This window comes from Bos grunniens, chromosome 8, assembly GCF_055505025.1.
Source record: "Bos grunniens cultivar Pamir isolate PY7600 chromosome 8, Bosgru_T2T1.0, whole genome shotgun sequence".
NCBI lineage: Eukaryota > Metazoa > Chordata > Mammalia > Artiodactyla > Bovidae > Bos > Bos grunniens.
Window position 1 is genome coordinate 74,496,523 of NC_141172.1, and position 27,154 is coordinate 74,523,676.

At 39.3% G+C, this 27,154-nt stretch overlaps 1 protein-coding gene and 1 pseudogene across 1 annotated transcript in view; one reads left to right on the forward strand and one right to left on the reverse strand.

Annotated features, from left to right (window-relative positions):
• SMU1 (SMU1 DNA replication regulator and spliceosomal factor) overlaps positions 1 to 19,282 on the reverse strand; it is a 28,580-nt gene extending 9,298 nt beyond the window's left edge. The window contains exons 1-6 of the mRNA XM_086416566.1: positions 19,191 to 19,282; positions 16,066 to 16,276; positions 14,402 to 14,554; positions 13,212 to 13,322; positions 2,811 to 2,939; positions 1,204 to 1,323 (exon numbers count right to left, since the gene is read on the reverse strand). Of these exons, the coding sequence (XP_086272692.1) occupies positions 1,204 to 1,323; positions 2,811 to 2,939; positions 13,212 to 13,322; positions 14,402 to 14,554; positions 16,066 to 16,276; positions 19,191 to 19,216 (750 nt within the window). The 5' untranslated portion in view covers positions 19,217 to 19,282. The remainder of the gene's footprint in view (positions 1 to 1,203; positions 1,324 to 2,810; positions 2,940 to 13,211; positions 13,323 to 14,401; positions 14,555 to 16,065; positions 16,277 to 19,190) is intronic.
• An 838-nt stretch (positions 19,283 to 20,120) lies between these two features.
• On the forward strand, positions 20,121 to 20,815 carry LOC147367439 (histone H3.3A-like; annotated as a pseudogene).
• The last annotated feature ends 6,339 nt before the right edge of the window (positions 20,816 to 27,154 follow it).

The window sequence follows — 27,154 nt, forward strand, 5'->3', positions numbered from 1 at the left end:
ATTAAATCTCCAAAGCAAATAGCAGTGTCATGCACATTATCCTGATGAACAACTGATAACACTGGGAGTACCTTTTTTACACAATTCAAATAAGTATTATAAAAAATACAAATGTAACAGCTTTCATCTTTTGCTTACTAATCCTTTCTCAGCAAAATTCCCCTACAGTTTCATATTGTGCATCTTTAATAAATCTGAATTTATTTAACGGTATGACATGAGAAACATTTTTCTGTAGTCACCTACCTTTCCTAAAATCATGTATTGATTATTGTATTTGATATTTTTCTTTTATCATCCATTACTGTTCATAATGAAATATCTTTATTTTTTCTAATTATAAAGTGAGGCTGTTTCATGGTTTAAAAAAAAAAAAGGCAAACTGTAAAGAATTATACAATGTAGAAAGTGAAAACCACTCATAAATCCACTACACATGGAGTGGAATTTAGTACTCTATCATAAAGATTACATTTTAAATCAGTGGTTAGTCACTAAGTAGCTATTTGGGAAAGTTAAGCTGGATCTATGCCAATTTTATCACCCTAATCAAATGCCAGATGGATCAAAAATTAAACACAAAAAGAAACACAGAAGTATTTGAATAAATCATGGGAAAAAAGATGGATAAAATATGATGATACAAAAAACTGTTACCTGTATAAAGCAAAACCATACATTAAGTCAAAAGACAAAAGTCAAAGCTGAAAAATATTTGCAATGCATATTACCAAAGTTGATTTCCTCAAACTACAAAGAGCTCTTACAAATCAGTAAGAAGTAGTCCAAAAGAGAAATGGGCAAAGGATATGAACAGACTTCACAGACTAGGAAATACTGGTGGCTTTTCACATATAAAGATATTCCACTTCATTCATGATGAGAGGAATGCAATTAGTACTACTAAAAGGTTAGACTACAAACAATAAGCAACTGCTTACATATACACATAGAATATTCCATAAAGATTACACAAGAAAGTGGTAACTCTGGGTGCACCAAAGAAGGGAACTGACTGGCTGAGGGACAAAAGTGGGGAACAAGAGCCTTTATTGAATAACTGTTCTGTTTTAGAAAATGTTTTATCAGATGTACATCTTACCCATTCAAAAAGTAAATTTAAATTGTAACTATAACAGATAACTTAAAAACAATAACAGATAATTCTCCTACTAGAAAAATTAATATATTTAAAATATTTACCTTTCTGATTTTTCCAGTCGTAAAGTTCCATACTTCAATGAATCCGTCAACAGACCCAGTAACCAGATATTGACCATCTGGAGAAAATCGAGCACACTCCACATGTGATTTCTGACCAAACTGTTTCAAATGAAACAATGAAACAGATGCATTTTTATCTAGTGGCCTTAAAACAGTTCCCATTTTAATCTTTTGAGAGCTCGGCCCTAGCACAGAGTCATAGCCAGCCTATATTATGGAGTTTGGAAGGGTGTTTCTGTACCCAGACACAAAGAAATGCTTGATATATTCTCTCCAACCAGTTTAACACTGAGGTTCACCACTGAAACTAATTTGATTTTTTTTTTAATGACATCGGTATTTCCAAAGAAAAACAAAAAAAAACTATTTTAGCAAGGGACTTAAAACAAATAATCCTGTTAACTCAAACAGTAAGTTTTTACCAGAATCAGTCACTGTTAACATGATTTTCACACTTAGTATGCCATATGTTCCTATTTTTTTTTTAATCTGGGGGAAAAATTCATTTTTTCAAAATAAATGGTTGTTTTTCTACACTATTTTTTAAACAAATTTTTTATCACTGTTTCTTTTCATGACCTTCATCTAAACAAGCGATAACATGTGACTAACTCTAAGAGAACTAATTAGAGCCGATAGAAATGCTTGGGAAATGCATCTGGAGCATTTATCAGCATTGATTTTGCCATTAACAGATGGAAACTACAGTACATTAGACAGATGAGAACAGAGAAAAGCTCTATTATGAGTCTCATTTTAAATGCCCCAAAAGGAAGTGTTTAAAACAGAAAATCTTCGTCCAGCAGCATAATTTAATGGATTTCTATTTGTCGCAGGGTTTTGCCAAGGTAAATAAAAGTGCTGCTCAAAACTATCTTTATATGCAAGTCATAACATATAATCCAGAAAAGACAAATTCAAAATACTAAGCCAAAGATGTTATGAAATACTTTTAAATCTATAAACTCAATCAGAGCACAAATCCAAAAAGAAATTGTAATAAAAAGGAATAAAAAGGAGATGGCGAAGTAGTACATACAGTTATAATTCTGGGAACTGCAACAATTACTTCATTATGCTTTTTACTAGAAAAGTCTCAGAAAGAAAAAAAAAAAAAAAAAAAACGCAAAAAAACACCAAGTACCAGCCATTAAGATGATAAAATTATTTTCCTCAAACACCACTGAAGCCCACTTTCCAATCCAGGCCTGGTCCTTTGCCAAACATATAGCAGGCAAAAACACAAATGTTGAACAGGAAAATTACGTAACAGAGTTCATGGTTTTTAGTCCCAGGCTTAACCTGAGAGCTAAAGCATTTTTCCAAATGCAGGATTCCTGGGAGAAAGTCCAAGGGCAGATGATGGGTCAACATCCAATGAATGTCCACTTGGTAATGCAGCTGAGGTGTGCCACTGCCAAGCCACAGGGGGACCTCAGTGGTCACTAGCAGTAACCATGAATGTTGTCAGAGCTGAAGAATGACTTCCACTCCCCAACCCAAGCTACTGGCACAGGGCCAGGCTGAGCAAGCATACACTGAGTTCCCAACAAGTGATTACCAACTGGGCGGTCGAAGGATCCTACCTTAATATGCCTGCTCAGCTGTGTAGGAAACTTTTCTTCTTCTACATCTTTGACAGCTGCTTTGCCTCTGAACAAATCTATGGTCATGCCAGGAGGAAGCAATCCTTGGTGCTGCTGCCACTTCAATGCCTATGAGAAAAGAAATCCACTTGGGTGCTTTTAAAACCTAGTCCTGATTACTCAAAGCCTGAAAGGGTGAGGTTCACAGGAAGTATGAGTTATCCAGACCCACCATCTCTGGCCATCCAAACACAACACAGCCTGGGCTATTCTGTGTGTTCTAGGACCAGAGGTTGATCTCAAGGTGGAAGGGGATTCTCAGAGCCAATGGGTCCAAGTTTCTACAGCCATTTTCTTAATAGATGTGACTCCTATTATAAATAAAATTTGAAAAACAAAAATTTCCCATAGTTCCCAACATCCAAACACAGCTACAATTAGCATTGCATATGTTACCTTTTAGTATTTCCCCCCAACATGTTTAATTTATATAGCTGTAATTATACCTTACGTAAAATTTTATACCCTGTTTTCACCTATCATTATATCATGCTATGACATAACAAACAAACATTTTCTATTCTAACATTATATTCTCTACTAGTGGATGTTTCATAGCTTATTTAATATATTAATGGACATTTACATTGCTTCTAATTTTTGCACTCATCTAAATAATGCTGCAATGAATAGCCTTGGATGTAAGGCTTTTTCTATTATCAGGATATTCCCCCCCCCCCAGAATAGATTCCTAGAACAGAAATTACTGAATTGAAAAAAGAACACAAATGGCTAAGGCTCTTTAGACACACTACCAAAATGTTTTCCCAAAAAACCACAACTACAATAGCAATCACAACTGCATTATAGGGAATGGAAAAACCATGGACTTTGGAGACAGACGGCCCTAGTTTGTCAACTAAGCTATTCTGAATCCCTAATTTGCCAACTAAAAGTCCAGAAAAAAGCCTAATGCCTAGAGTTGATGAAGGGATGAAACAATATATGTTACATAACACAGGGACATGATCAGTGTTTATTCTCTTTTCCCTTTGTTATATCAACAAAACTCAGTAATTTTGGATGTCATTTAAAAACTCTAACGAGTGGGAAATTATGCCCTACTTTAGTAAATTCTCTGATTAGTCTGACCTTTTCTATTAATACATGTTTGTTAATGACATATACTTCTTCTGTTAACTGTTTACTCATGCTCTTTGTTCACTTATCTACTGTTGGCTCACATTTTTTTTTATCAATTTGTAAGCTTTTTAATGTGATCAAAATATTGTATCTTTGTATTTCCCAAAAAGAATTTTTTTTCCCAATCTACCTATTTATTTATTACAGCTTTTAAAGGTTTCATCTAAGTTAAACTCTCAAGTAATGAAATTTGTTGACATTAACCTTGGTGTCTACTCCCTAATAACAGGAAGTCCTGTAATAGGAGGTCTGATACATCACTACCTAACTTGATCTATATTCTTAAAATATATATCTGAAATTATGATTATAAAATATGAGAGAGGACTCTGATCTGACATTTCTCCCCTATTCTAAAGTAGGGGCCCCAATACCATACGCTAAATAATTCTTCCTGTCCGTAGATTCTGTGACAGTCTCATTACCATCTACTGAATTCTGATAAATAATAGGGTCAATTTCTTGTGCTGTTGCACTGGATGCTAACTATCAAAATGATTTAAACTACGAACCTCTGTTAAACGCTTCACTATTTCTAGGGCTAATATGTTCAACATTCTTCTTCCCAAAATTTCTTCGATGAATATACTTCTCTAAGTTTATATTTCCAGATGAATACTAGAATCTTTGTGATACATTTCTAAACCTATTGTGAACTGGTATCAACCGTCAGTCCTATCCAAGAAAATCAATGTTTTATCATCTTCTCAAATTTATTTCTCCTGGAAGCTTTGAAAGGATTCTCCTTTTTTAAAAAAAGGAAATCATTTTTTTCCCACAAAGTTAGGGCTAGAATTTTTATATTGTATAAACAAGAACTCTGTTTTCACTGAATATTTGAACTGGCTAGTGCTGATATACAGAAATGCAATCAACTTCTGAATATTTTATATCTCACAAATTTACTAAATTTTCAATTTAATTCTTTAACCACTATAGTTGAAATATTTAATGTTTCTACAGTTTTTTCTTTTCAAAGTCCATATTTTGCTTATTTTTCATATTTTACTGTAATGACCAGAAGACTTGACTTATCTCCAATCAATGGGTACTCTCTGCACTCTTTACCTTTAGTCTACAGCAGTTTCAAATCACTCCCATCTTTTAAAGGAAAAAACAAAAACCCCTCTCTTACCCTCTGCTTTTCAGCTACTATGGCCCTCTTCCTTCTACATTACCCTCATCTCCTTCTTTTAACTACCAACCTTCATAAGTCACCTATACTTGCTGTCTTCACACCTCGGTTAATTTGCTTCTAACTTGCTATAACATAGCTTCTGTCCCCATCTTTCCACTGGAAGCGCACCTCAGATATCCCTGTGACCAAAACCAGACTCCCTTTGTGACCCTAATCTTCTCCATGCTCTTGGCTGCTCTCAACTACAATAACCTCTCATCTGCTTGAAACTCCTATTGCTTTTTCTAACCCTATTCTTCTTGGTTTCCCTTTTCATCTCTCTGGTTGTTCCCGTCTGTTTATCCTATGGACTTTAAGTGTTCTCTATGGCTTTCTTCTCAAATTTTTACTCTTCTTAGTCTACCTGCTTTTCCTAGGTAGTCATATTTTCATATATGGCTTCAATTACCACTGCAATCTCCAAATCTATAGCCATAGCCAAAACCTCAAAGTTGAAGTTCAGAGTCACAAATCCCAGCACATACACTGGACATCTCCACTTGTATGTCTGATAGGAACTTCAAAATTAGTACATCCCAAACTGATGGTCTGCTTCATCCAGTCTCTTATTCCATCCTAACAAATTTGCCCTTCTTTTTATATTCTCTACCAAGTCAGTGAAGCCAGAATCCTAAAAGAGCACCCAGAATGAAAGCCTCACTCACTCCTCGTATCTAACCAATTAAATGTGGAGGACAACATGAGTTTATTTCCACTCTTTCTAGAAACCCCACTTGAAGTGACAATAATAAAGGAATAAAAAAGGTACATAACCCCAAAAGACACAGAGAATGAAAAAAGTAACAGCAGAAGAAAAACGTTAAATTTAAGAAGCCGCAAAGAGAATGGACCAGCTTGGAAACCAAGAAGAACAGATAAAAATGAAACCTAATTACGCAAGGTGGGAATGAAGAAGCCATAAGCAGTAAGCCAAACTACCCTGCAAATTCCAAAAAAGCTTAGGAATTGAAGGCACCACACACCCCCTCAAGGACAAGGCAGGGCATATGGCAATGATAAAATCTGAATGAAGAGCAGTTAGCATCCAGAACCGATCTCAACCCTATGCAACAGGCGACTGCCTTGCCCAAGCCTCAAGAGAAGCTGCATGGTCGATTTTCTGGAAAAGCTGAGATCCTGGGCTACGGAAAAAGGCAGAGCTGAGGGGCAGAGTGTAAGTAAAAAGTTACACGAAAACAGGGGGATTAAGTGCAGGCTTGTATGCTAAACAGGGAGATTTCTCTTAACCTCCACCCCCAGGCAGGAAACTAGAGGAATACTCTGGAAAAGTTGATCAGTCCAAGAGAAGCTTCACTCAATCTTATCAATTCTCAAACTCCACCTTCCATCCCTTCCCACACAGTTCCCAGCTTTTCGGTGCTTCACTCTGAAATCTGAGGAAAGTTTTTTTTTTTTAACACTGGCACTAAAACAAACAGGTAGAAAAAAAGGAACTCAAAGAAAGTAGGGACACAATAGGGAGGAAAACAGTTTTAAAACTTGAATAGAGACCCACTGTATAGCACAGAGAACTGTATTTAATATCTTCATCTTATAATGACCTATAATAGAAAAAAAATCTAAAAATTATACATATTCAGTTATATATGTATATACACATATATATAAATATATAGAGAGAGAACGAGAGAGAGGGGGAAACAGGGAGGGCGGGAGGGAAGGAAAGAAAAAGAAAACAGCATCACTTTGCCACAACCTGAAAATAACACATCAATGTAAAATCAACTATGCTTCGATTTAACACACCAACAACAATAAAAACAATTCAGGAAAAAAGTAACTTGCACTATCATCCTAGTTTTCCTATTTTGGGGGACTCAATTTCTATGTGTAAGAACTACAGACTGACTGAATAATGAACCAACTACCTTACCCATTATCCCATCCCCACCCCCTCCTTTAGTTTCTGCATAATTTCTCAACAAATGGAGCATGCTCTTGCTGCCTACACAGTTTGGGAGCTAGGCATGAAATTTAGCCATATTAATGGTGGAAGAGTATGGGGCACCAGATCAAATTATGCCATTCCCACCAGTGATAACTTTCTTTAAAACATCACCCTAAGCCTCTGTTCGGAGAAGGCAATGGCACCCCGCTCCAGTACTCTCGCCTGGAAAATCCCACGGACGGAGGAGCCTGGAAGGCTGCAGTCCATGGGGTCGCTGAGGGCTGGACACGACTGAGCAACTTCACTTTCACTTTTCATTTTCATGCATTGGAGAAGGAAATGGCAACCCACTCCAGTGTTCTTGCCTGGAGAATCCCAGGGACAGGGGAGCCTGGTGGGCTGCCATCTATGGGGTCACACAGAGACTGAAGCGACATAGCAGCAAGGCTCTGTTCCTGTTGTGTTCTTAACACATCCCCACCCATCAACAGAAAATTGGATTAAAGATTTACTGAGCATGGCCCTGCCCATCAGAACAAGACCCAGTTTCCCCCTCAGTCAGTCTCTCCCATCAGGAAGCTTCCATAAACCTCTTATCCTTCTCCATCAGAGGGCAGACAGACTGAAAACCACAATCACAGAAAACTAACCAATCTGATCACATGGACCACAGGCTTGTCTAACTCAATTAAACTATGAGCCATGCCGTGTAGGGCCACCCAAGATGGACAGGTATGGTGTAGAGTTCTAACAAGAACTGAGAAGGGAATGAATGGCAAACCACTTCAGAATTCTCGTCTTGAGAACCCATGAACAGTATGAAAAGGCAAAAAGATAGGACACTGAAAGATGAACTCTCCAGGTTGGCAGGTGCCCAATGTGCTACTGGAGATCAGTGGAGAAATAACTCCAGAAAGAATGAAGAGATGGAACTAAAGCAAAAACAACACCCAATTGTGGATGTAACTGATAATGGAAGTAAAGTTCGATGCTGTAAAGAGCAATATTGCATAGGAACCTGGAATGTTAGGTCCATGAATCAAGGCAAATTGGAAGTGGTCAAACAGGAGACGGGAAGAGTAAACATCGACATTTTAGGAATCAGTGAACTAAAATGGACTGCAATGGGTGAATTTAACTCAGATGACTTTTGTATCTACTACTGTGGGCAAGACTCCTTTAGAAGAAATGGAGCAGCCATCATAGTCAACAAGAGAGTCCGAAATGCAGCACCTGGATGCAATCTCAAAAATGACAGAACGATCTCTGTTCATTTCCAACGCAAACCATTCAATATTACAGTAATCCAAGTCTATGCTCCAACCAGTAACGCTGAAGAAGCTGAAGTTGAATGGTTCTATGAAGACCTATTAAGACTTTGTAGAACTAACACCCAAAAAACATGTCCTTTTCATTACAGGGGGCTGGAATGCAAAAGTAGGAAGTTAAGAAATATCTGGAGTAACAGGCAACTTTGGCCTTGGAGTACAGAATGAAGCAGGGCAAAGGCTGATACAGTTTTGCCAAGAGAAGGCACTAGTCATAGCAAACACCCTCTTCCAACAACACAAAAGAAGATTCTACATACAGACATCACCAGCTGGTCAATACCAAAATCAGACTGAGTATATCCTTTGCAGCCAAAGATAGAGAAGCTCTATACAGTCAGCAAAAACAAGACTGGGAGCTGACTGTGGCTCAGTTCATGAACTCCTTATTGCCAAATTCAGAGTTAAATTGAAGAAAATAAGGAAAACCACCAGACCATTCAGGTATGACCTAAATCAAATCCCTTAGGATTATACACTGGAAGTGACAAATAGATTCAAGGGATTAGATCTGATAGACAGAGTGCCTGAAGAACTATGGACAGAGCTTCATGACATTATACAGGATGCAGGGATCAAGACCACCCCCAAGAAAAAGAAATGCAAAAAGGCAAAATGGTTGTCTGAGGAGGCCTTACAAATACCTGTGAAAAGAAGAGAAATGAAAGGCAAAGGAGAAAAGGAAAAATACACCCATTTGAATGCAGAGTTCCAAAGAATAGCAAGGAGAGATAAGAAATCCTTCTTCAGTGATCAGTGCAAAGAAATAGAGGAAAACAACAGAATGGGAAAGACTAGAGATCTCTTCAAGAAAATTAGAGATACCAAGGGAAAACTTCATGCAAAGATGGGCACAACTAAGGACAGAAATAGTATGCACTTAACAGAAGCAGAAGATATTAAGAAGAGGTGGCAAGAATACACAGAAGAACTGTACAAAAAAGATCTTCACGACCCAGATAATCACGATGGTGTGATTACTGACCTAGAGCCAGACATCCTGGAATGTCAAGTCAAGTGGGCCTTAGAAAGCATCACTACGAACAAAGCTAGTGGAGGTGATGGAATTCCAGTGGAGCTATTTCAAATCCTAAAAGATGATGCTGTGAAAGTGCTACACTCAATATGCCAGCAAATTTGGAAAACTCAGCAGTGGCCACAGGACTGGAAAAGGTCAGTTTTCATTCCAATCCCTAAGAAAGGCAATGCCAAAGAATGATCAAACTACTGCATAATTGCACTCGTCTCACACACTAGTAAAGCAATCATCAAAATTCACCAAGCCAGGCTTCAGCAATACGTGAACCATGAACTTCCAGATGTTCAGGCTGGTTTTAGAGAAGGCAGAGGAACCAGAGATCAAATTGCCAACATCCGTTGGGTCATCGAAAAGCAAGAGATGTCAGAAAAACATCTACTTCTGCTTTATTGACTATGCCAAAGCCTTTGACTGTGTGAATCACAATAAACTGTGGAAAATTCTGAAAGAGATGGGAATACCAGACCATCTGACCTGCCTCTTGAGAAATCTGTATGCAGGTCAGGAAGCAACAGTTAGAACTGGACGTGGAACAACAGACTGGTTCCAAACAGGAAAAGGAGTATATCAAGGCTGTATATTGTCACCCTGCTTATTTTAACTTCTATGCAGAGTACATCATGAGAAACGCTGGGCTGGATGAAGCACAAGCTGGAATCAAAATTGCCAGGAGAAATATCGATAACCTCAGATATGTAGATGACACCACCCTTATGGCAGAAAATGAGGAAGAACTAAAGAGCCTCTTGATGAAAAGTGAAAGAGAAGCGTGAAAAAGTTGGCTTAAAATTCAACATTCAGAAACTAAGATCATGGCATCTGGTCCCATTACTTCATGGCAAATATATAAGGAAACAATGGAAACAGCGACAGATTTTATTTTGGGGGGCTCCAAAATCACTGCAGATGTTGACTGCAGCCATGAAATTAAAAGACACTTGCGTCTTGGGAAAAAAGTTATGACCAACCTAGACAGCATATTAACAAGCAGAGTCATTACTCTGCCAACAAAGGTACGTCTAGTCAAAGATATGGTTTTTCTAGTAGTCATGTATGGATGTGAGGGTTGGACTATAAAGAAACTGAATGCCGAAAAATTGATACTTTTGAACTATGGTGCTGGAGAAGACACTTGCGAGTCCCTTGGACTGCAAGGAGATCCAATCAGTCCATCCTAAAGGAAATCAGTCCTGAATATTCATTGAAGGACTGATGCTGAAGCTGAAACTCCAGTACTTTGGCCACCTGATGCGAAGAACTGACATTTGAAAAGACCCTGATGCTGAGAAAGATTGAGGGCGGGAGGAGAAGGGGATGACAGAGGACGAGATGGTTGGATGACATCACCGACTCAACAGATATGAGTTTGAGTAAACTCCAGGAGTCGGTGATGGACAGGAAGGCCTGGCGTGCTGCAGACCATCGGGTTGCAAAGAGTTGGACACGACTGAGCGACTGAACTGAACTGAACACTCTCCCCTGGCAAACATCTGCAACCTGCCTATGTACTTACCATGCCTCACTTCTCTTAATCTCCTCTAAGTTTCTTAATTTATCCTAATAATTGTTGGGCTTCCCTGGTGACTCAGACAGTGAAGAATCTGGCTGTAATGCAGGAGACCTGGGTTCGATCCCTGGGTTGGGAAGATACCTTGGAGGACAGCATGGAAAGCCACTCCAGTGTTCTTGCCTGGATAATCTCATGGACAGAGGAGCCTGGCGGGCTAGTCCATGGGGCCACAGAGAGTTGGACACAACTGAGCGACTAAGCACAACAGTCATTACTTTCTATCATACCATAATTTACTAAATGCTGTTTACTATTTAGTGTCCGTCTTTGCTACAAGAATATAAACTCCTCCAAGAAAAACATCTTTATTTCATGGATATATCACAAGTATCTAAACAATGCCTGGCACATATCGGGCGCTTAATACTTGTAGAATGAATGTACACATGGCCTCTCCTGATATTATCTTCTGTAGAAATTCTGAATGTGACTACCTCTTAACTATAGTAAAAAAAAAGTTTTTTTTATTAGACCTTAACATTAAAAATATTTCATATATACATTAAAAAAGATGCACAAATTCTATGAAACAAAACAATTTGTTAACATGCATATGTAAACTCTGGGTGGTAGGATTCTTATGACTTTTCTTGTATTTCAGAATAAACAATTAAAACCTTCAAAAAAAAAAAAAGAGGTAAGAGACATTGCTTACACAAGCAAACTCTCAAAAATTTACCCCTGTGTACCCTTTCTTAGGAAGTTACCAGAAGTACTCCATTAAAACAAGGTTCTAAACTATGAGAAGGAAAACATATTTCTGAAAAGTATGACCCAAAACTCTCAATATGAAGATGAAAGAACTCCCAGTACAATCACTATGCAGAAAACCATGAGAACAAGATAGAGAAGGGCCTCAGGGAAAATATCAGCAAGCAGGGGGAAAGAGAGAATTCTTACACTTATTGGAACGATACAGGATGAAGAAGCAAAAGTTACACAGAAAACTAGGCAAAAGAAAGAAATTAAGCAATTGCTGCAAAGAATCATCAAAATTACGTAAGAAATTAAATAGTTATTTTTTGTCTATGAGCAATATTGATGTAAAGATAATGTAAACATTGAAATGATTTAACCAAAAGTTGTCATATAACTGTACTGAAAACCCAGAGAAAGAAGAATGTGTGCATGTTGTGGGGAACAGGTAAGAGAGAAATCATCTTCCACTAAAGTCAACAGTTAATGTTTAAAACTTTTTCTAAAAAAAAAATCAAACTATGACATTCAGCTACAAAGGTAAATGCCAGAGTTAAAAATGGTTGTGGGAAGTAAGAAGGTGGAAAACGGCAGATGGAACTATTTTCTCACTAAAAGCCCCGAGAAGTCAAAGTGTTAGTCACTCAGTCGTATCTGACTCTGCGGCCCCATGAACTGTGGCCTGCCATATTCTTTACCATTTGAGCCACCAAGGAAGCTCTAAAAACCCTGAGGTACTACTTCAATTATACCCATCTATCACTTCGATAAAAAGTAAATTAAGAAGTAAAGCAGCTTATTTTTGAATTTCAGACACACTGTAAGCCTCTAACAGTAGCTTTTTGGCCGCTTTCAAAATGCAAATTGAGTGTAAACAGGATATTTACATCTCTATTAATGACTTGTAACTCTGCTATTTATGTAACATCCATCACTCTAGATAGCTTTAGAAATAATAATGACAATGCTACTACTACTACTACTGCTTAAAAAAATAAAAAAGAAACACCACTGGCAGCTACCATTTACTGCGTATTTAACAAGGTGCCAGTCAATATACAATTGCTTTAAGTACATTTTATCTCATTTAATCCTTAGTACAACACCATGATGAGTAAATGGGATCAAAAAAGTTAGGTAATGTGTCCAATACTGCATAGCTGGTAAGTGAGAGAGCTCAGATTCTAACCATGGCAAATATTTGTTCCAGTGTTCTGACACGATGATCAACAATGTCAAGACAGGACAATAAATTTTATTGTTACTCTAAATCTGTCTCCAGAGTGTATGCCCTTAACCACTAATCTGCACTACCACTCCCAGGAAAGATGAATGTGGCATGGCACAGCTATCTGTACAAGCAGTTCTATAGATAGTTCCCAGTTCTTAGGTTAATTTCTTTAGCTCATACATAGAGTTTATACACACGAAACATTACCAGGAGTTCACAGGAATTTCAGTTCCAAAGACTTTAATTACCTGACCCAGCAATGCCATGAGACGAGATGGAGGCACCACGCTGACTTCCCCAGCTAAGGCCTGGGCGATGGCTGCTCTTCTCTTCTCTTTGCTACTGCCATCGGGGTATGCCTGAAAAAGGAAAGGGGCATAGCATCATTTCCAAGAAATGGAAAAAGATATAAATGTGCTTATTTTTTAAAAATAACAACAGTAATGAAGCAGAAACATTCAAAAAGCAAAAGATAAAAAGAAACTACCCAGTTAAACAGGGGATTAATCAATTAGTTTTTTAAAATGACATCTCAATTCTACCCACTTGCATTTCGAAAGTATGAGCTGAGACAGAACTGAGGTCAGCCAATCCACACTGTTATTTCTGAAGAGTCTCATAATAATAAATAATAAATATATGTCAGAGTCTCATAATAATAAATATATGTCAATAATAATAAACTATGTAAAAGCCAGAGTTGTTTTTTCAGTTTTTTAAAAATCTGCAAAGCCAAGGATTCTTTCACATTCTTTAGTAATTTCTTTCAATCAAATGACTCCCAGCCGAGAAGTTCTTTAACAACTCTAACTTAAATTCTATCCTGGCAATATAAACTCCTTCCTTTATCCTCATGGTTTTCTTGAGTTTACTCTAACTTCCTGTTACTCAGGGCCTATTAAATTCTTCTTCCTCCTAGTTAGACAAGCTTCTGCTAAAAGGCTGGCTGAGAAAGGATGAAACTATATCTAAGGGTTTTGAAGAATAAAAGAGTATCAATCATAATGCTCTACCAGGAGCATAAGCAGCTGAGAAGCAGAAACATAAGCTTTTAAGAAATAAAAGAACTGCAAGGAAACTGCAGTGGTTAAGAGCTAAGGACACAAATGCACAGTGAACACACCAACAGTAGAGCAGGGCTTCTGGGCAGGTACTTAGGCCAATAATGGAAACAACACCAGAATAAACTTTCTGCTGAACACATAATCCTATATGATAGGGTGTGTGCAGTAGAGAAGGCCCTCAAATACTCAGAAAATTGAACAAGACTACCCTCTTTAACATATGCAAATTTCAACCAATGTAAATAAACAAAAAAGTATCATTGTAAAAATTATATCAAAATTACAAAAAGTATCCAATAACATAGTTTAAAAAAAGATCACAGTATTGCACATTTTCAAAGTTAACAGCAGTTTCTTTTCATTATCAGTCTTACCTCTCGAGGATCGAAATAAGACCTGGCCAAGAGGTTTTCCAGGTGAATATACCGCTCTGGCTGTGTTTGTTTTAACATGATCATGGGGTCAGTCTGTCTCAGAAGAGATCTGGCAGCACCCAATTCTCGGAGCTCTATCAATTCCAAAACAACCTGTAAAATTGAAAGAAAGTGGCAGTTTCAATGCATTCTCTTAGCTTGTTTTCTTTTTCAGTACAATTTCTGACACAGAAATGGTCTGCCAAAGTGATTTCCAAATCACAAACCAGGAAATGCCCCTTTCCCTTTCTATAGGCAATTTCACACAGACAACTAAAGTAGTTATACAATAATAACTTCCATCCTTCCCTTTTATCTACCAATCTCCCCTCCTCTCAGGTCTCTTATTCCAAATGTAAGATGCTAAAGAAAACTAAAGATGGAACTATATCCATGGGCTCCAGAGAAACTGTCCTTCTGTTACCAAAACTTTCTTTAGAATTACTAAACCCACATGGATTTTAAAGAAACAAACCCATTTCCCTATTTTTACTTCAAATCACACAACATTCTTATTTCCAGAAAGTCTACTTGGTTCTGTTGTACAGATAAGCAATTTTATGATCTATGTGCTGGTTTCCTGGCATAGAGCTTCTAAAAACCTTGGAATCTCCGCACTGATGAATACCCTTGCTATTCATGAGCCCTCTGCATCACACCTAGTTAAGCACTACGAAGATGGCTCAGAATAGGAGCTGGTTACCACTAGGACCAACGACATGATTTGAGGGTTGTTGATGCTTTGAACCAGCCCAACCCCAAAGAAAGTCAAAGAACTGGGGGTTGAATGAAAAACTCTGGAGCTTCCTGGTTGATGAATACTTCAATGCCAGGCGACAGACTAACTCTAACTCCATGGGGAGAAGGCACTGGAAACTCTGGTTCAGTACCCTCCCAAACCTTACCCTATATGTCTATTTGGCTGGTACTGATCTCTTGCCTTGATAATAAAACTGCCATCATCACTGTATCATTTTCTGAGTTCTGCGTCATTCTACTGAAATATCAATTCTGAGTGGGTCATGAGGACCCTTAAATTTGTGGCCAGTTGGTCAGAAGCGTGGGTGGCCCAAGACATCAACGTACTCCTGGTGTGTGAAATAAAGACAGTCCTATAGAGGACTGAGCCCTTAACTTGTGGGGTCTACACCAACAAGTTAGTGGTTGGTTAGTGGAGGTTAGTGTCAGAACTAAACTTTAGTACACTATTTGGTGTATGAATGGTTGATGTTAGAATAGATCATTTAATGGTTACTTGAGAAATAATATCAATTTGGGGGAAATCTTGGCTTTTCCAAGAAGAGAGATAAAAATACGGAATATTGGGACTTCCCTGTTGGCCCAGTGGCTGAGATTCCACGCTCCCAATGCAGGGGGCCCCGGTTCAATCCCTGATCAATGAACTAGATCCCGCATGCCACAACTAAGACTCAGTGCAGCCAAATAAATAAATAATAAATAAAATAAACATTAAAAAAAAATAGAGAGTAACACTCAAGCTTTGAAAGTAAATTTTAAGGGCTGTGACAGCCCAAAAGACTTGCAGAAATGCTTATGGATGCTCTCTGGTCAGGGAGGCCCACAATAAACCCAGGTCCAGGAATCAGCATCATCCCCACTCTTACCTGTTCATAGAGGTCAATGAGGGTTTTGTCTGGCAATTTCAGAGACTGTATAGCCTGTAAAACAGTATCCCAATGGCCACTATTAATGTCAGCCACAAAACTCTCAATGCTGTCCACTGTATTCAGAGACACAGTCGTCTCTTCCTGCAAGGTGGCTAGTGCCCGATGTAGACTGTTCTCCTTGAGGTACTGCATTATGAGCCGGATCACACTGAAAGAAGCAAGCATGTCATTCAGCTCCCGGATCCTCACTCACCAAAGGTGCCACAAAACTAGGCCCAGTTTATTTTTCTCTGCAGCCATCCTCCCTTCATTACCTGCTTTCCATTTATCACATGAGTAAAACCTTCCCTCCCTCACCCCCCCACACCATAGAATCTGAGTTACAGAAGACCCTGGGGATCATCCAGTTCCTACTTCGAACTCGTAAGTAGAACTGGGGTTCAGTGAGGGGAAATAACTTGTCCCGTGTCTCAAAGTCAGTTAGAAAACAAGATAGTACCAAGAAGACTCTCATACTTGCAAGGTCAGAGATCTTTTTACTATGCCAAGTTTCTTGTTAATTCATATGAGTCCACTGTTGCACACTTTAGGAAAATATTTTAAACCTAGTCTAGTCACTGACACAGAATACTCTAAATGACTGGATGGTTTGGTCCATTTTTAAATGACAGCAAAAAAATATGAATTGAGACCTTTTTAACAGGGATTTGTTGAACACAAATAAGTAGAGCTATATTAGATGTAAATTCAAAACAAAGTTATGTGTCCTCACAAAAATAACACCTACCCACTGCCATTATTACCAAAATTTCAGGACAAGTGAAATAAAAACATGTGAATACACTTTCCTACGGGAAAGAGAATCCAGACAATCTCCAAATATTGAGAGAACAAGCAACATTTTCAGCATGTGACAGAAAACTTACAAGTTAAATATATATACAATTAAAACTTCTTAATCTTTGGCTTAGTATTAAGGAGTCTGGTGAATAATTTTCCATACAGACAGTAAAAGTTCATGTACATTGCTGTACTACACTGTTCTTCTCTTGCCTTAGAAGTACACATATGGCTCATGCAAATTTCTACTGGACAGCACGAGTATCAGGGGTCACACTGTCCAGATTGGAAGAGATTTCAAATTGGAATTTAGTCTATTCTCTTGCCTGGGAGAGAAATAATCAAAAAACAATGACCAATGTTTACTTGACCAGTGTTCACAATATATCAGGTACTATTCTAAGCATTTTGGATTCAGTTACTCCTCAAAACAACCCCATGAGGATGGCATTTACTCTTATGTCCATTTTACAGATAAGGATTTGGCCAGGAAACAGAGCTAAATGGAAAAAGGAAGATTCAAAGTGGCAGTGTGGGAAGTGAGCATATCTTGTTATTGTTCAGTCACTCGGTCGTGTCTGACTCTTTGCGAACCCATGGACCACAGCACGCCAGGCTTCCCTGTCTTTCACCTTCTCCTGGAGCTTGCTCAAACTCATGCCCATTCATTGAGTCAGTGATGCCATCCAACCACCTTGCCCTCTCTCATCCCTTTCACCTCCTGCCTTCAATCCTTCTCAGCACCACAGTCTTTTCTAATGAGTCGGCTCTTCGCAACAGGTGGCCAAAGTATTGGAGCTGCAGCATCAGTCCTTCCAATAGCCCGGATAGGAGAGCAAACCCCCTCTTCTTAAAAATAGTTCTTGCATAAGGGAACTAAATACTGCTACTCACAGTAGTCTTTTCTTTCATGGGCCTTTAAGAGACCCCACCTTGGATCCCTGCTGTTCCAGCACCACACTGTTCCCCACAGCACACTTCCATTTACACTCCCCAAATGAGACACGATGCTTGCAAAGAACTCGTATTTGCTAGAGCCAAAATCAAATTCACTTTCTTCTTTGTGTAATACATAAGAGTTAAAAGTTTTGGAGATAGATTGGGATTTGAATTGATATTGATAATAAAAAACATGCAGCAGCTCAGGGCTGGGAGATAATGACCTGTTCTCACTTTTGATTCAGGGTCTGAAGTATGGAATCCTTTCCAACTCCTAGCTGTCTTCATCGCCAGCACTCTCCATCACCCTTGTTTGTTTTACTTTTCTCCACAACACTTACCACCATCTGTAAGCCTATTTTACTTACTGCTTTTGTCTGCTGTTTTCCTTCCTCTTTCTATAAGGGCAAGGACTTTGGTCTGCTTCATTCACTACCATATTTCCAGGGTCTAGAGCAGGTACACAGCAGACTTCAGTATTTCCTGAATGAATAAACCTCCCTTCCTCCTATGGCAGATCTTGAGGACAAGTCCTCTCCCTTACACTCATGACGCAAATGTTAAATCTGCCGATTTAATTATTAAGCGTTGGCAAGAGCAAGTAGAGGGTGGAGTCCTGGAGAAGTTCACTGGAGACTTTCTTCAGTCACTCATTAGTACCCCTCTCCCGCAAACCTATCATTCTCCTGGCCCAATTTCACATTGTCCCTCCCTTGTGGCTACACAAAGCTCACGGGCCAACCAAAATTCAGCGCCACACGGAACCTGATAAAACAAGTAGTTCTTTCATTTCAAAGACAATTATTGAGCATCTACGATGTACTAGGAACTGAGACTGTGATGAAAAGCAGCCCCCTAGGCGCCGACATACGCTAGAAGGGTGGGCAAACGGTGACAATACCAGATTAAGAGCTAGGCAGAAGAAACCAGAGGGCCGTGTAAGCACAGGGGAGGAAACAAACCACCGTGCTCAATGGGGGCAGGAAGAGAGGGAAGGCTAAGCGTGCAGCCCCCTTGTGCAGATGAGACCGGAGTCCTAACTGGATGGCTAATCTGCTCAGTCTCAGGGCGCATCAGGAGTCGGCGAGGGCTAGAACTCAGATTTTGCAGGCACGTCCTACCCCTAGCCCCGTGCCGCCTTCCACCGGGCTTTGGGCTTTCCGTTCGCTACTTTCTTGTGGGCCCGCCCCTGAAGCAGTCAGATCCCAGAAGCTTCTTTGTGGGGAAGTAAATACCCCTCCACTCCCCAACCTCTCGGACGCCTCCCTCGAGCAGCTTCCACCCCTCAACTCATCGACTCCCGGCCCGGCCACTTCGCGAACATCCGACACCATGAGACTCACTCGGAGGACTCGATTTCGATCGACATAGCGTTGTCTTTCCGGGCGCAGGCCCCACTCCACTCTCAGGCCCAGTCGCGCAACGCACCAACGCCACTTCCGGCGACTCACGTACGTCACTTCCGCTCGACAACGACGCCCGCTCTGGAGGCGGTGTGTACGGAAGAGGAGTGAGGACTACGTGTGGGGCGGGGCAGTGCGGGGCGGGGCTTGCACGCAGGGCTGTGCGGGGCGGAGCTTCGAGGGCCTTTCAGAAGTCTGAATCTAAGCGCCTGGTCCAGAGAATTCTCCATTCTCCCTAAAGAAAGGGTTGTTCTTAAAGGACTGCCTTTTAAATTTTTAGTTAGTTTAGATTTAAAGATAGGGCTGGCAGACATAGAGAACAGACTTGTGGACAGAGTGGGGGAAGGAGAGGGTGGGATGAATTGAGAGTTCAGGAGCATCATATATATTACCATAAACAAAATAGATAGCTAGTGGGAATTTGCTGTATGCTTCAGGGAGCTCAACCTAGTGCTCTGTAACAACCTAGATGGGTGGGATGGGGTGGGAAGTCGGAGGGAGATTCAAGAGGGAGGGGACGAATGTATCAGTTCAGTTCAGTTGCTCAGTCGTATCTCTTTGCAACCCCATGGACTGCTGCACGCCAGGCTTCCTTGTCCATCACCAAGTCCCAGAGCTTGCTCAAACTCATGTCCATCGAGTCGGTGATGCCATCCAACCATCTCATCCTCTGTCATCCCCTTCTCTGCCTTCAATCTCAAGACCAGCCTCAAGGTCTTCTCCAGTGAGTCAGTTCTTCACAACAGGTGGCCAAAGTATTGGAGCTTCAGCCTCAGTCCTTCCAATGAATATTAAGGACTGATTTCCTCTAGGATTGACTGGTTTGATCTCCTTGCAGTCCAAGGGACTCACTCTCTCAAGAGTCTTCTCCAACACCACAGTTCAAAAGCATCAATTCTGAATTGTGTTCGCAGCCGCCACCGCGCCGCCGTGGCTCTCCAACGCCAGCGCCGCCTCTAGCTCGCCGAGCTCCAGCCGAAGGAGAAGGTGGGTAAGTAAGGACGTGTCTATACCATGGCTTGTACAAAGCAGACTGCCCACAAATGACCGGTGGTAAAACACCGAGGAAGCAACTCGCTCGCTACAAAAGCCGCTCGCAGGAGTGCGCCCTCTACTGGAGGGATGAAGAAACCACATCGTTACAGGCCTGGTACTGTGACACTCCGTGAAATTAGAAGTTATCAGAAGTCCACTTAACTTCTGATTCGCAAACTTCCCTTCCAGCGTCTGGTGCGGGACATTGCTCAGGACCTCAAAACATCTGCGCTACCAGAGTGCAGCTATTGGTGCTTTGCAGGAGGCAAGTGAGGCCTATCTGGTTGGCCTTTTTGAAGACACCAACCTGTGGGCTATCCATGCCAAACGTGTAACAATTATGCCAAAAGACATCCAGCTAGCACGCCGCATACGTGAAGAATGTGCTTAAGAATCCACTATGATGGGAAACATTTCATTCTTTAAAAAAAAAAAAAATTCTCTTCTTCCTGTTATTGGTGGTTCTGAACGTTAGATATTTTTTCCCATGGGGTCAAAAGGTACCTAAGTACATGATTGCAAGTGGAAAATAAGGGACAGAAATCAGGTATTGGCAGTTTTTCCATTTTCATTTGTGTGTGAATTTTTAACATAAATGCGGGGATATAAAGCATTAATGAAAGTCAAAATGTTTCAGTGAACAAGTTTCAGCAGTTCAACTTTATAACAATTATAAATAAACCTGTTAAATTTTTCTGGACAATGCCAGCATTTGGATTTTTTTAAAACAAGTAAATGTCTTATTGCTGCAACTATATGGTGTTTGTAGCATTTTTATCATACAGTAGATTCCATCCATTCACTATACTTCTCTAACTGAGTTGTCCTACATGCAAGTACATGTTTTTTATGTTGTCTGTCTTCTGTGCTGTTCCTATAACTTTGCTATTAAAATACATTAAACTATAAAAAAAAGCATCAATTCTTCAGCACTCAGCTTCCTTTATGGTACAACTGTCACATCTGTACATGACTACTGGAAAAGCCATAGCCTTGACTAGACAGACCTTTGTCAGCAAAGTAATGCCTCTGCTTTTTAATATGCTGCCTAGATTTGTGATAGCTTTTCTTCCAAGGAGCAAGTGTCTTTTAATTTCATGGCTGCAGTCAACATCTGCAGTGATTTTGGAGCCCAGAAAAATAAAGTCTGTCACTGTTTCTATTGTTTCCCCATATATTTGCCTTGAAGTGATGGGACGGATGCCATGATCTTAGTTTTCTGAATGTTGAGTTTTAAGCCAGCTTTTTCACTCTCCTCTTTCACTTTCATCAAGAGGCTCTTTAGTTCTTCTGCACTTTCTGCCATAAGGGTGGTGTCATCTACATATCTGAGGTTATAGATATTTCTCCCGGCAATCTTGATTCCAGCTTGTGCTTCATTCAGCCCAGCGTTTCTCATGATGTACTCTGCGTAGAAGTTAAAATAAGCAGGGTGACAATATACAGCCTTGACATACTCCTTTTCCTATTTGGAACCAGTCTGTTGTTCCATGTCCAGTTCTAACTGTTGCTTCCTGACCTGCATACAGATTTCTCAAGAGGCAGGTCAGGTGGTCTGGTATTCCCATCTGTTTAAGAATTTTCCACAGTTTATTGTGATCCACATAGTCAAAGGCTTTGGCATAGTCAATAAAGCAGAAGTAGATGTTTTTCTGGAACTCTCTTGCTTTTCGATGATCCAACAGATGTTGGCAATTTGATCTCTGGTTCCTCTGCCTTTTCTAAATCCAGCTTGAACATCTGGAAGTTCTAGATTCATGTACTGCTGAAGCCTAGCTTGGAGGATTTTGAGCATTACTTTGCTAGTGTGTGAGATGAGTGCTATTGTGCAGTAGTTTGAACATTCTTTAGCATTGCCCTTCTTTGGGGTTGGAATGAAAACTGACCTTTTCCTGTCCTATAGCCACTGCTGAGTTTTCCAAATTTGCTGGCATATTGAGTGCAACACTTTCACAGCATCAACTTTTAGGATTTGAAATAGCTCAACTGGAATTCCTATGTATACCTATGAAATTCATATGTGTACCTATGGCTGACTCATGTTCATGTATGACAGAAACCAACACAATGTTGTAAAGTAATTATCCTCCAATTAAAACTAAATAAATTAATAAAAGATAGGGCTGATTAGTACATTGCAAACCAGGCAATATTTGCAGGAAAAGTTTATTGAGTTTAAATAAATGAAAGATTTTGAAGCCAAAACACAGTTTAATTAATCTAATTAGGAAAACTGAGACTCAGGATTTGCATACTCACTTCTTGGAAAGATCTAAATTATTTGTAGCCTTTTTTTTCCAACTAAGTATTTAGTTGAAAATGGTTTCACAGCAGTGGTACAATTACTGGAAAAAGAATGAAACCAGATGCAAATGTGTAAAGGGAGATTTGAGACTTCTTTTAATAGACTTGAAACCATACATCATTAAATTAGTAGAGTCAAATGAAATGTAGATATATCAATGAATTTCATATAAATTACTTTTAAAAATATTTTATTGCCATCCTGTACAATTTTTTTTAATTTGCAGCACAATGATAAGAAATCTATGTTGTGAAAATTACATATTGAAATGATTTATTTGGAGATTTTCTACTGGTTTTCAGTCTTACCTGATATTTTCCCCAAAGGTCTGCCACACAACTTCTCTGTAGACTCTTAAATACTTCTCCTTCTTTCAAATCTTCTCAGTTTCCCATCAACTTGTGAAAGACATGGTCTCCAAGATCTCAAAGGTCTTAAGAGTCTAAATATTTGCTCCAACATGTAGTCAGATATCTAGATAGGGGTATGATTTCTGACATATTTTTTCACTATCCCATCTCATGATGCAACATAGAAAATTATTATAACAGCTTCCTTGAAAAGAAGACAGTACTCATTTTCAACAATTAACATATGCCTTCATTTTCTCTACCTAGTACTTAACAGGTTATTCTTACTTGCATTAAGTCTACTTCTCTATTTTGCTTATACAAGTAAGTCTTCTCTATAATTACTTAAAAAATTTTTTTATTGATTTACAACGTTTTGTTAGTTTCAGGTGTACAGCAATATAATTACTTAATACTAAGTTTTATTCTAGTGTCCATCACACCTCTGCTATCATTTTGAATGGAATGGCTTCTCTTCTTATAATTTATATTAAATCTAAACTTGTTAATTATACATACAGCAAGCATCTCATTGCTTCATTATGTCTTTAGTAGTAATGCCCAAGGATTTAAATATTGAAATCCATATCACTATATTTTATAACAAATTAATTTATTTTTATTTTCCTACATATTAGGCTTTATATTAATATTTTAAATATCTATATGAGTAGATTGTGTTATTTGAATTTTAGGATACTAAATAAAAACAGTTACAGAATATTTGGATGGCCTTGAGTCTAATAGTACTCACACATGTTGAGAAGATCCCTGCAGAAATTATTCCAACCAAGAGAATGACTCCAATGTCTTACTATTGTCCTTACTCTCATCTTTTAACCTTGGAAAGATATTTTAGAAAATAAAATCTTTTGTAATAAAGAAACATTTATGTGAAGTATGGCAATTCCTTTGGTTTCACTTCAGTTTCTATTTGTTCAGTCAATTATAGGTATAATTAAATTATTACTTTTTCTCTAAAAAATAGCATATGTTGTATCATCCCATTTTATGAAAATACAGGTCCACAATTCCTTATCTGTAATTCTGAAATTTAAAAAACTGTGAAAATTGAATATGTTTTATATACTTTATAAGTTATTTAGCAGCAAAATCTGTCCTGAATTTAAGTGAGGCTATTTGCAGTCTTTTAAAAATCTTTTAGTGTGAACATTCTTATGGAGAAGTGTTAATATACTAAATTATGTATCACTTAGATCCTGCTGGGAGATATAAGATATACAATATATATACCATATTATCTTACCAAAATATAAAAATTCCAAACTCCAAAACATATCTAGACTCAAGATTTTCAAAAAGAGTTTCATGAGCCTATTCTACCTACCTATCTACCCGGTCTGCTATTATACGTGTACGCAAAAGTTCTTTCCGTATTTGGACAAATAGTATATTCTTTTCATTATTCTACATCATTAAAATTCCTTTTTCATAAGCATGTAAACATTTGATCTTTTTTTTTTAGTTTTCAAGAAGAAAAGTTACAGTACTTAAAGACACAAATGTCACTTATCTGAAAAATTAACGTGTGGAAAAATTCAACCTCTGATCATTCTAATTTCATAAAAAAAAAAGTCCTCTAAACTAAAAAAAAAAGGTGTGTGGGAAGGTGTTTGGTGTTCGGGAGGTTGTAAACTACGAACAGAGGAACCTGGCAGGCCACAGTCCATAGGGTCACACAGAGTCGGACACGACTGAGTGACTGAGCACTCACACACAAACTATATTCTAGCTGCACTGCTTTTGCTGCTTGAGAAAAACTCCTGGTGCAAAGTAGCCTGTTTCAAGTCAGAACTTATTATTTGTTATGGAGTCTGTGGTTTATGCACCCATGGCAATCAGATCCTCAGACGCCATTCTTGAGAAATGAAACTTTATGATTACAGGTAGCAGCCGCAGATGGATGCTCACTCTTCGCTTCTTTGATATATTGGATTTTTAATCTCTGATTGACAGCCAATGTCCCTGGCAACACAAATCCTCCTCCTCCACATTTCTTCTGTAAGGGACTTAACTATAACATTTGTTACTATTTGTAACCAAACTGCAAGCTTTATGTAGTTAGGGAGTTTCCCCTCTAAACTAACTGCTTATGTAAGTCTTCTGTATCCAAGCTACATAATCCATCAGTTTCCACAGCCTTTCTATACCCAAAGCATAAGCTTTATTATCTTGCTAATCCCTTATTAGCAAGTTGATAAGCTTTGACAATTGCTAACCATCAATTTGTCTAGGAAGTTTTGTTTTTAACACTAGACAATTAATGAGGTCTCTTACATCTCTTCATCTGTAAGTGAATAAAGAAACTCAGGCACACAACACACTCATTTTCTAACCTCTAAACCAGGCAGTTGTGTTCATTAGGAAGATTCCAAGCCCCACTCAGAGTTGGGTCACAGCCTCCCAGACCTAACTTCTGGTGAACCAATAGCCTAGAGTGAACCCAAAGGAAATCCAGTCTCCTGATCACATCCTTTCTGGAGAGTTGGCCCATCCCAGAAGTCCACGTCTCTGCAACCCATCTTCTCAATCCAGCAGAGGGCAGGCCAACCACAGAAAAGCTGCCGTTGTTTGCTATTAAGCAGGAGAGAGAGGTTTATGGGAGAGAGATCCTATGTCCAGTGAAAGCAGAAGGTAGGGTCAATATTTGAGTGCTAAAATGGGGCAACAGTTTGGCCCTTCCTATTAAACTACACAATTTCATCAAGATAACATGGCAAAGACTAGAGAAAGATTATTACACAATTCTACCTGTTCGTGGCAGGACATGGTTTAAAGATCTTCTAACTCAACCTCCTCTTTTTAAATTCCCAACTCCTACAGGAATTCCTGCATCATTCGTGATGAAGGACCTTTTCTGTATACCTACTTGAATAAAGGCCACCCGTCCCAACTTGGAACAAAACATGCTTTCCTATAAATCCCAAAGAGAAAGCCTGTTCTCTTCAAAGACTGCAATGGGGCTCTCACTCTAGAGTCAAAAGGAGAGTGTCTTCACATGGATAGCTTGTTTTCTTTTTCTTTTTCTTTTTGGCCATGCTGCATGGCTTGCAGGATTTTAGTTCCCCAACCAGGTATTGAACCAAGGCCATGGCAGTGAAAGTACCAAGTCCTAACCACTGAGCCACCAGGGAACTCCCCACATGGATACTTTTTTACCAGGGACAAAAGCCTTTCCCAGAAATGCCTTCTTCAGCTGGTCTCTTGGCCAAGGCATCATCATACGTCCATTGTCAAGTGAAAGCCATCACTGGCAAGGACTGGAATTACCATGCATGGCCTAAGCATGTACATGTGCCCCCTGGAGCCGTGAAGGGACCACTTTTCTGACCATCCAAACACAATCGCATATCATCCAGCGAGGAAGAGTAGGTGGTGCTAGTGGAATGACCCTTGGGTGGACAGCCAACCCTGTCTTAATGAGGCTGGTAGGAGGCACAGAAATCCTGTCACACGAAGAGCCCCACCAAGACCTCACAGTGAGGGAGTCCCAAGCTCGTGAAAATTCAACTATGCTGGCCCCTTCCCTTCTTTCTTTGACCATGGCTGAGGATGCTGTCCTCAGTGGACTAGCCGAGACCAGGCGTATAGGACTGAAGGGGAAAGGAAAGGAAAGACGCCTTCAAGGAGAGCAATGACATGGGGCTGACGGGGCACAAACAATAGTTCTAGCTTGAGGACACAAGGCTTGGCCCGGACCTCAGCTACACAAGCCTATCTTGGAGACACTTGTTAAGAAAACAGCCGCACCAACAGTGCCACCTAAAAGGCAACCATAGGCACTCATGTTTTATACCATGTAACTTCTATCCGCTTCCCATACCAGACCCAAGAGCAAACAAACCATAGGCTGACGGGCATCCTACAGCCTGAACTGGCTCAAAAATAAGTCAGTTATATGACCTTGAAAATGTAGAGCAATCAGGTACTTAGAAATAGAAGCAGCTGAAAATGTTTTCAGGTGGAGGAAGCCATGAGGTAAGCAAGGTAAAGTGTGAGGTAGCTGTAAAATAAGGATAATAATAGTACTACCTCAAAAGTCATGAGGATTAATGAGCTAATCTGTATAAACCACTTAAAGCACTGCCTGGCATGTAGTAAGCACTGATTAAGAGTTTGTTATACTCTTGTTTCTCTTCAGATTGTGTGAATCTTTTGCCTTTCACTATATGAATTTATTGTTATAATATTAT